This window comes from Bombina bombina, unplaced genomic scaffold, assembly GCF_027579735.1.
Source record: "Bombina bombina isolate aBomBom1 unplaced genomic scaffold, aBomBom1.pri scaffold_1257, whole genome shotgun sequence".
Classification (NCBI taxonomy): domain Eukaryota; kingdom Metazoa; phylum Chordata; class Amphibia; order Anura; family Bombinatoridae; genus Bombina; species Bombina bombina.
The window spans coordinates 65,001-75,086 of record NW_026513084.1 but is presented as its reverse complement, the minus strand read 5'-3'; the positions used below and the strand labels follow the sequence as shown (position 1 = coordinate 75,086).

At 40.3% G+C, this 10,086-nt stretch overlaps 1 protein-coding gene across 1 annotated transcript in view; it reads left to right on the top strand.

The window, feature by feature from the left end:
* Window positions 1–2,199: 2,199 nt before the first annotated feature.
* Window positions 2,200–10,086, top strand: part of LOC128644704 (gastrula zinc finger protein XlCGF26.1-like) — a 12,805-nt gene continuing 4,918 nt past the window's right edge. The window contains exon 1 of the mRNA XM_053697218.1: window positions 2,200–2,316. Within this exon, the coding sequence (XP_053553193.1) occupies window positions 2,298–2,316 (19 nt within the window). The 5' untranslated portion in view covers window positions 2,200–2,297. The remainder of the gene's footprint in view (window positions 2,317–10,086) is intronic.

Here is a 10,086-nt window from a genome sequence, read left to right as displayed (position 1 = left end):
GATCAAACAGGAGAAGGCTTCGGTAATTCTGATAGCTCCTGCGTGGCCACGCAGGACTTGGTATGCAGATCTGGTGAATATGTCATCGGTTCCACCATGGAAGCTACTTTTTGAGGCAGGACCTTCTAATTCAAGGTCCATTTGAACATCCAAACCTAGTTTCTCTGCAACTGACTGCTTGGAGATTGAACGCTTGATTCTAGCTAAGCGTGGGTTTTCGAAATCAGTTATAGATACTTTGATCCAGGCTAGAAAGCCTGTCACCAGGAAAATTTACCATAAGATATGGTGGAAATATCTTTGCTGGTGCGAATCCAAGGGTTACTCATGGAGTAAGATTAGGATTCCAAGGATACTATCTTTTCTCCAAGAAGGATTGGAGAAAGGTCTGTCAGCTAGTTCCTTAAAAGGACAGATATCTGCTCTGTCTGTTTTGTTACACAAACGTCTGGCAGCCATGCCAGATATTCAGGCGTTTGTACAGGCCTTAGTCAGAATCAAGCCTGTCTACAGACCTGTGGCTCCTCAATGGAGTCTAAATTTAGTTCTTTCAGTTCTTCAAGGGGTTCCGTTTGAACCTCTACATTCCATAGATATTAAGTTACTATCTTGGAAAGTTTTGTTTTTAGTAGCTATTTCTTCTGCTAGAAGAGTTTCTGAATTGTCTGCTTTGCAGTGTAATTCACCCTATCTGGTGCTTCATACAGATAAGGTCGTTTTACGTACCAAACCTGGTTTTCTTCCAAAAGTGGTTTCCAATAAGAATATTAACCAGGAAATAGTTGCTCCTTCTCTGTGTCCTAATCCAGTTTCTAACAAGGAACGTCTGTTACACAATCTTGATGTGGTTCGTGCTTTAAAGTTTTATCTAAAAGCAACTAAAGACTTCAGACAAACATCGTCCTTGTTTGTCGTCTATTCTGGCAAGAGAACAGGTCAAAAGGCGACTGCAACCTCTCTGTCTTTCTGGCTGAAAAGCATCATCCGGTTGGCTTATGAGACTGCTGGAAGGCAGCCTCCTGAACAAATTACAGCTCACTCTACTAGAGCTGTGGCTTCCACCCTTTCAAGAATGAGGCTTCTGTTGAACAGATCTGTAAGGCAGCGACTTGGTCTTCACTGCATACATTTGCCAAATTTTACAAATTCGATACTTTTGCTTCTTCGGAGGCTATTTTTGGGAGAAAGGTTTTACAAGCAGTGGTGCCTTCCGTTTAGGTTACCTGACTTGTTCCCTCCCTTCATCCGTGTCCTAAAGCTTTGGTATTGGTTCCCACAAGTAAGGATGAAGCCGTGGACCGGATACACCAATGTAGGAGAAAACAGAATTTATGTTTACCTGATAAATTTCTTTCTCCTACGGTGTATCCAGTCCACGGCCCACCCTGGCATTTGGTCAGGTTTAAATTTATTTTTGTAAACTACAGTCACCACTGCACCCTATGGTTCTCCTTTTTCTCCTAACCGTCGGTCGAATGACTGGGGGGGCGGAGCCTGATGGGAGCTATATGGACAGCTCTGCTGTGTGCTCTCTTTGCCACTTCCTGTAGGGATAGAGAATATCCCACAAGTAAGGATGAAGCCGTGGACCGGATACACCATAGGAGAAAGAAATTTATCAGGTAAACATAAATTCTGTTTTTCTTAACTCTATCCAAGATAACAATTTAAATTAACATTTTAGTGCCTACCTCTCCCACACACCCTTGCAGTGTGATTTAAAAAAACTCTGTATTGAACAAGAGAAGTTAAAGGTCTGGGGGTGGAGCACATGACAAAATGTCTGACAGTGAGAATTAGTAGGAAGTACAATACCAATACTGCTGTATGCAATTTAACTTATATTTAAACAACTGATTTTTAACATTTCTTTCAAGAGAAAATATTGTTTCATATAAATGATAGAAAACAAAGATTATAATATATTTGTAAAGTTGTGATAGAGCCCCACTTAAATACATTTTCTACCATTATGTTGTATAGATCTGGGGAGATTCATATTTAAGGGGCAATTATAGCACCCACAGAGCTAACTGTACTAAATGCTTGTGCTGAATCAATAGCACATATGTAATAACCTAATCAGCTGATCTGTATCACATGAACTGTTATGTGTGCCTTTAATTATACCATACGTACAGTTAAATCAGAACCATTATTTATTATTATCTGTCTAAACCATTTAATATACTTTTTACAGACACGGCCAGAGCACTGAGAGATATCAGGTATTGATGTAACTGGAGTGAATAAGGGAACCTTCTTCCTGGGCACAGACATTGGAGCCTGTTATCAGCATGAACTCATATGTGTTAGGTGAGTAAAATAGATATTATGCTGACTTTAATTACTGGGAAAATAGAATAGATCACTCATTAAACAAATATAAACTATTATATTTATATCTGCATCTTTAAGAGCATTTGTGTCAGTGACGTTATAAAGAAGGAGCAACCACCATTGAGCTGAGGAGGAGGGTAAAAAATACTACTCCCCCCTCTGTTGTTTTAGACAGATCATGTCCAACAACTGCCTAACCTCACCCTCTGACCTGGTTCTGTACTCAGAACACCATCACCTGCCCTGACCTCGCTCATGGAACTCCCATAAGCACCAAGGCAGAACATACTGAGATGTGCGATCTCATCACGGAAAATTTACGGTTTTTGCAGAAATTATTTTTTGCCTGCACTTTTAATTTCTGCCTGCATGTGTCGCTGTTCCATTCTATCTCAGTGTAAATATTTTCTAGGTTACCTCTATTTCAATTTCCTTCCCCTTCCTGAACTCCAGTGCGGTACAGGGTAACCGCACAGATCAGTACAGGCTAACCACAAATTTATTCTAGGAGTGTAGGAGCCAACCAAAATACTTAGGAGACAGAATTTTGTTGTTGTTGTTCTTTAATGTATGTGTATATGTGTGTGTATGTGTAAATGTATGTTTGTGTGTATATATGTATCTGTGTTTGTGTGTATGTGTGTGTATGTATGTAGCTGTGTGTGTATATATGTAGCTGTATGTGTATCTGTGTGTGTGTATGTATCTGTGTGTATGTGCTTGTGTGTGTTTATGTATGTATGTGTGTCAATTTGCTCCCCCTTCCTGAACTCCAGTGTGGTACAGGGTAACAGCACATAGCAGAAATGGTAAGTCAGGGCTTAACAAATTTATTTTAAGTCTAGGAGCCAACCAAAATACTTTTAGGATCCAGATTTTTTTTTCTTTAATAAATGTGTATGTGTGTATATATATGTGTGTATATGTATGTGTGTGTGTGTGTGTGTATGTCTGTATGTATGACTGTGTTTGTGTGTATGTATGTGTATTTTGTGTGTATTTTGTGTGTATGTATGTATGTGTTTGTATGTCTGTGTGTGTGTATATGTGTATTTTCTTCATAAACGGGAAGAGTCCACAGCTGCATTCATTACTTTTGGGAATTCATAACCTGGCCACCAGGAGGAGGGAAAGACACCCCAGTCAAAGGCTTAAATACCTTCCCCACTTCCCTCATCCCCCAGTCATTCTTTGCCTCTTGTCACAGGAGGTTGACAGAGAAGTGTCAGATGATTTTGGTTTAGTTTCTAATGGAGGGTAGTACTCTTTTGAATGGTACTGGAGTTTTAAGTAGTCCTGTCAGACTCTCAGTGAGAGCATGGATGAAAGTTAGAGTCCAGAGATCCAGAAAGAGTCTTTCTGTGACGCCATCCCGACTCATATTAACAGCTCCATTAGCAATCAGCGTTGATGAGTTTTGCTGCCTGCTTTCTTCTCTCAAGTCTATGTCAGAAGCGACACTACTATCTGTCACACTTGAGGTGCTGTGTTCCTGTTCCACAGCGTAGATTCTGGTAAGATTGTTTCATTTTACTTTCAATATAGAATGTAATGTTAATGATGAAGACAGGGTCTCAGTGGGACTCCTTTTATCTTTGGAATCAAGGGTTAATATCTCCTGAGGGGGGGTTATTGAACAGGGGGAACTTTAATCATGTTTATGTGATTCTGTCTGCTAATGTGTAGCAATGATTGGGCTTGTGGCTATTTCGGAGCATACAGGCCTTTTATTGCAAACTGTGCGGTCTTCACGGACTGACATGCTTTTTTTCTTGGACTGAAAGGTGCACCTTGTTATCGGGCATGGTAATGTTTTTTGTCCTCCATTTTCGTATTCCTGATGGAGGCAATGGAGAGAATCTGTTTTACTAGCATCTGGGTCATAGGAGGTGGTATGCAACAGCCATTGGGGGTGTAAAATGCTGTTTATTTTTTGTCCATATTTACAATCTCCAAGTTATGGAGGATTCTGATTCAGATTTTACTTCTTGCAAAGAATATGAATTGGCCTGGGTGATTCATTCCCATCAGTTATGTTCCCAATGCCACTTTAGAGTGCTCTCTGCCCCGGAATTGGGGAACTAAGAGTCTGCTGAGCCATACGCCCCTGAAAAATCCACATCCCGAGAGGTGTGCACCCTAGAACCTTGTTTTGCTATGCAAGCAAGTGTCCCACATCCCAGTACCCATTCTCTGGAAGGCGGTTTGTTTCCTCCAGATGTTACAGCATGGTTCAGCATGGCCATATCTTTGGCGTTGGTGCATTTTCATCTTCCCAGATATTGTCCGTGTTCCGCTAACCAGGGTGCGTCAGGCGTGGGATCCCCTGGTTCAGTTCAGATCTCTGGGGAAGCAGTTTCCTCTGAGGTTTCAGGGGACCAACCCTCAGGGCCAGGGTCATCAGTTGCTCTGGTGGAGGCAAGTCTTGCCTTTCGTTATATACTAGCGTGCCTTTGTGTCCTGATGAGGCATGTTTTAGCAGTGCTGGAGGATCCCAGTCCTAATGGGTTGGCGGATTCTCAGTCTTCCGTTCCAGACGGCAAGCAAGGTTAGACAAATGGGGATGTAATACTCTCCTTGTCATCTACTTTTTATGTTTATTTTTCCATTTTGGGTATCTTCTTCCAGTTTTGAGCTTTGGAAGACATGGATCTCTGACTGGCTGGTCCTGTTAGTGTGTCTGGTCTTCTTGGCATTAACCTGCAGTGTTGCCCTTAATTATGTTGATCCAGTTAGGATATATTTTATTTACTTACAAGCTCATGTTTGTTATAAATTTTGTTTCCTTGGAAATATTTTCTTCTCTGGAGGTCAATACTAGCAATTTTGTAGTCGCATTGGCTTTTACGAAAGTTCTGTGAAAAGTTAGGATATATTATTTCTACTGTTTAGTCTGTTAATTTGTCTATCCTTTTTAGCGTCACGACTTCTGTGACCTTGGATTTTCTTGGGTGCCCTATGTGTCAGACTGGTCATGATTGGGTACTAGTTTTCTCTGTCCCTTGAGGTCTTTCTCAGAAAAGTGGTGCTCGTTATACTTGGCTGGTCCGGTTGGGGTGCCGAGTGGCTCTATCTTGTTTGGAGTTTGCTTCTTGTTTTTGTTACAAGTTATAGGGGACCCTTCATTCCTAGACATTAGGCTGGTCCTTGTTAGTGATGTCGTGAACCTAAAAATTTTGGTTCGCGAACGGCGGACTCGAACTTCCATAACTGTTCGCGAACCGGCGAACCGCCATTGACTTCAATAGGCAGGCGAACTTTAAAACCCCCAGGGACTCTTTCTGGCCACAATAGTGATGGAAAAGTTGTTTCAAGGGGATTAACACCTGGACTGTGGCATGCCGGAGGGGGATCCATGGCAAAACTCCCATGGAAAATTACATAGTTGATGCAGAGTCTGGTTTTAATCCATAAAGGGCATAAATCACCTAACATTCCTAAATTGTTTGGAATAACGTGCTTTAAAACATCAGGTATGATGTTGTATCGATCAGGTAGTGTAAGGGTTACGCCCGCTTCACAGTGACAGACCAAACTCCCCGTGTAACGCACCGCAAACAACCGCAAACAGTGTATTTGCACAACCACGAGATAGATAGATTTGATAGATAGATACATAGATTACATAGATCAATAGATGCAATATACATTTGATAGATACGAATTACATAGATCAATAGATGCAATATACATTTGATAGATACGAATTACATAGATCAATAGATGCAATATACATTTGATAGATACGAATTACATAGATCAATAGATGCAATATACATTTGATAGATATGAATTACATAGATCAATAGATGCAATATACATTTGATAGATACGAATTACATAGATCAATAGATGCAATATACATTTGATAGGTACGATTGATAGTTAGATAGATTTGATAGATAAAGAGATAGATTTGATATATATATATAATTTCAGACGGAGAATTACAAGACGTGCAGTCTGGGACCCATGGTAAGGTTCCCAGAGGCAGTTGCGGTGCTAGGGTACGTGTATATGGCATGGATTTTAGGAACCGGGAGATGGAAAAAGATGCTTGGTCGGTCCTCCTGCTTCAAATTTGGGGCACTGCGCGTGCAATCTATTGTGCCGCCAGATATGAGTGGTGTGTTAAGTAGTACTATTCTTAGCAGTTTAATACCTGTTACTCCCCCTATCGGGGGAGGTGTATATGGCATTGATTAGGAACCGGGAGATGGAAAAAGATGCTTGGTCGGTCCTCCTACTTCAAATTTGGCCGAAACACAAGTGGCTGTCACAAAACAGTCCGGCCACGAGATAGATAGATTTGATAGATAGATACATAGATTACATAGATCAATAGATGCAATATACATATGATAGATACGAATTACATAGATCAATAGATGCAATATACATATGATATATACGAATTACATAGATCAATAGATGCAATATACATTTGATAGATACGAATTACATAGATCAATAGATGCAATATACATTTGATAGATACGAATTACATAGATCAATAGATGCAATATACATTTGATAGATACGAATTACATAGATCAATAGATGCAATATACATTTGATAGATACAAATTACATAGATCAATAGATGCAATATACATTTGATAGATACAAATTACATAGATCAATAGATGCAATATACATTTGATAGATACAAATTACATAGATCAATAGATGCAATATACATTTGATAGATACAAATTACATAGATCAATAGATGCAATATACATTTGATAGATACAAATTACATAGATCAATAGATGCAATATACATTTGATAGATACAAATTACATAGATCAATAGATGCAATATACATTTGATAGATACAAATTACATAGATCAATAGATGCAATATACATTTGATAGATACAAATTACATAGATCAATAGATGCAATATACATTTGATAGATACGATTGATAGTTAGATAGATTTGATAGATAAAGAGATAGATTTGATTGATATATAATTTCACAGACAGAGAATTACAAGATGTGTGGTCTGGGACACATGGTAAGGTTCCCAGAGGCAGTTGCGGTGCCAGGGGACGTGTATATGGCATGGATTTTGGGAACCGGGAGATACGATAGATACCGGGAGATAGATACGAATTACACACTGGCAGGCAGGCAACTGCAATTAGATTACACTAGCAGACTGATGTTTCACAGTCAAAAATTTTTTTTTTCAAATATTTACACTACTGTTATAACAAATTTGATTGGTGGCACTAGTTGGCAAGTGGGCCTGGCACACACGCTGGCAGGCAGGCAGGCAACTGCAATTAGATTACACTAGCAGACTGATGTAAAAGTTTTTGTAAAAAAAATTTACACTAATGTTACACCAGATATGAGTGGTGGCACTGAGGAAGTAGGCACAGTATATGCTGTGAGCCTGACACACAGGCTGGCAGTGGCAGGCTGGCCTGGCAACTGAAATTAGATTACACTAGCAGACTGATGTTTCACAGTCAAAAAAGTTTTTTTTTAAATATTTACACTACTGTTACAACAAATATGAGTGGTGCCACTAACTTGGCAAGTGGGCCTGGCACACACGCTGGCAGGCAGGCAACTGCAATTAGATTACACTAGCAGACTGATGTTTCACAGTCAAAAAAGTTTTTTTTTTTTAAATATTTACACTACTGTTACAACAAATATGAGTGGTGCCACTAACTTGGCAAGTGGGCCTGGCACACACGCTGGCAGGCAGGCAACTGTAATTAGATTACACTAGCAGACTGATGTTTCACAGTCAAAAAAGTTTTTTTAAAAAAATATTTACACTACTGTTATAACAAATATGATTGGTGGCACTAGTTGGCAAGTGGGCCTGGCACACACGCTGGCAGGCAGGCAACTGCAATTAGATTACACTAGCAGACTGATGTTTCACAGTCAAACCGTTTTTTTTTAAAAATATTTACACTACTGTTAGAACAAATATGATTGTTGGCACTAGTTGGCAAGTGGGCCTGGCACACACGCTGGCAGGCAGGCAACTGCAATTAGATTACACTAGCAGACTGATGTAAAAGTTTTTTTTTTTTTAAATTTACACTAATGTTACACCAGATATGACTGGTGGCACTGAGCAAGTAGGCACAGTATATGCTGTGAGCCTGACACACAGGCTGGCAGTGCCAGGCAGGCAGTGCCAGGCAGGCAACTGCTATTAGATTACAAAGAAAAAAAAAGACTGATGTTCTAGCCCTGAAAAGGTCTTTTTGGGGTGCTGTCCTTACAGCAGAGATCAGATGAGTACTTCAGGACTGTAGTGGACACTGAATACACTAGCCTAGCTATCAATTTCCCTATAAAATCATCAGCAGCAGCACTATCCCTCCTCTCATTAAGAATGCAGGATCAGAATGAATCTAAAATGGCTGCTGCGCAGGAGCTGGGAGGGTCTGGGAGGGAGTGTCTGCTGCTGATTGGCTGAAATGTGTCTGCAGACTGTGAGATACAGGGTCAAAGTTTACTCAATGATGATGAATAGGGGGCGGCGAACGCGAACAAGCTGATCACCGAGAACTGTTCTCCGGCGAACTGCTCGCGACATCACTAGTCCTCGTTTGTTCTTCTGGGGGCATCAGAGGGGACTGTGCTCAGTCCTAATTGTCCTTCCATACTTAGGTGGCAGGTTTTCCGAGGATGGATCCTGCTAAGGTGTACTCTGTAGGCTCCTGGGTTCCGTTGGATCAGGTGCTAGAGTTTCTCTCCTGCCCAGTGGGTTGGAGGTTCAGAGGATCCATGGAGATTTCTATGCCAGGTTCTGGTGTCGGTTTCTGTGTCTCCTCTTTAGGCTTCTGAGGGATTGTCCTCTTGGACTCTGTTTCCTGGATGATGGTACCTCTTCCTTTGGGTCAAGGCTGATGGGACTTTTTTTGTTCCCTTAATTGGGGTTGGCCTTCTGGTTATCTGTTTCAGGTTTGAAACCAGCTGCTACTAATTGCATGTTGAAGGTGTGCTAGCAAGCTGTTTTAAAGGGACAGTCTAGGCCAAAATAAACTTTCATGATACAGATAGAGCATGTAATTAAAAACAATTTTCCAATTTACTTTTATCACCAATTTTGCTTTGTTCTCTTGGTATTCTTAGTTGAAAGCTTAACCTAGGAGGTTCATATGCTAATTTATTAGACCTTGAAGGCCACCTCTTTTCAGAATGCATTTTAACAGTTTTTCACTGCTAGAGGGTGTTAGTTCACGTATTTCATATAGATAACACTGTGTTCGTGCACATGAAGTTATCTGGGAATAGGTACTGATTGGCTAAACTGCAAGTCTGTTAAAAGAACTGAAGTAAAGGGGCAGTTTGCAGAGGCTTAGTTACTAGATAATCACATAGGTTAAAAGTATATTATTATAACTGTGTTGGTTATGCAAAACTGGTGTATGGGTAATAAAGAGATTATCTATCTTTTAAAACAATAAAAATGCTGGTGTAGACTGTCCCTTTAAGGAAGTTAGGGCATATTTGGCCATTTTTCTACTTCTGGTTTTGTCTGCTTCCATATTTTTGGTGGTTTGGAGATTAAGTGGTCTCCATTTTTCCTGTGTTCGCCCCTGCTTAGGCGTTTTGGGTTTTCAACCACCAGGGGTTAGGATGCTCATTCATTCATTAATCCTCAAGCTGTAGGGGCTTCTGGGAAGATGATCATGCAAGGATATTGGAGTCTACTGTTATATTCCTATCAAGATTTTAAGGTTTGTGCTCTGTTTGCT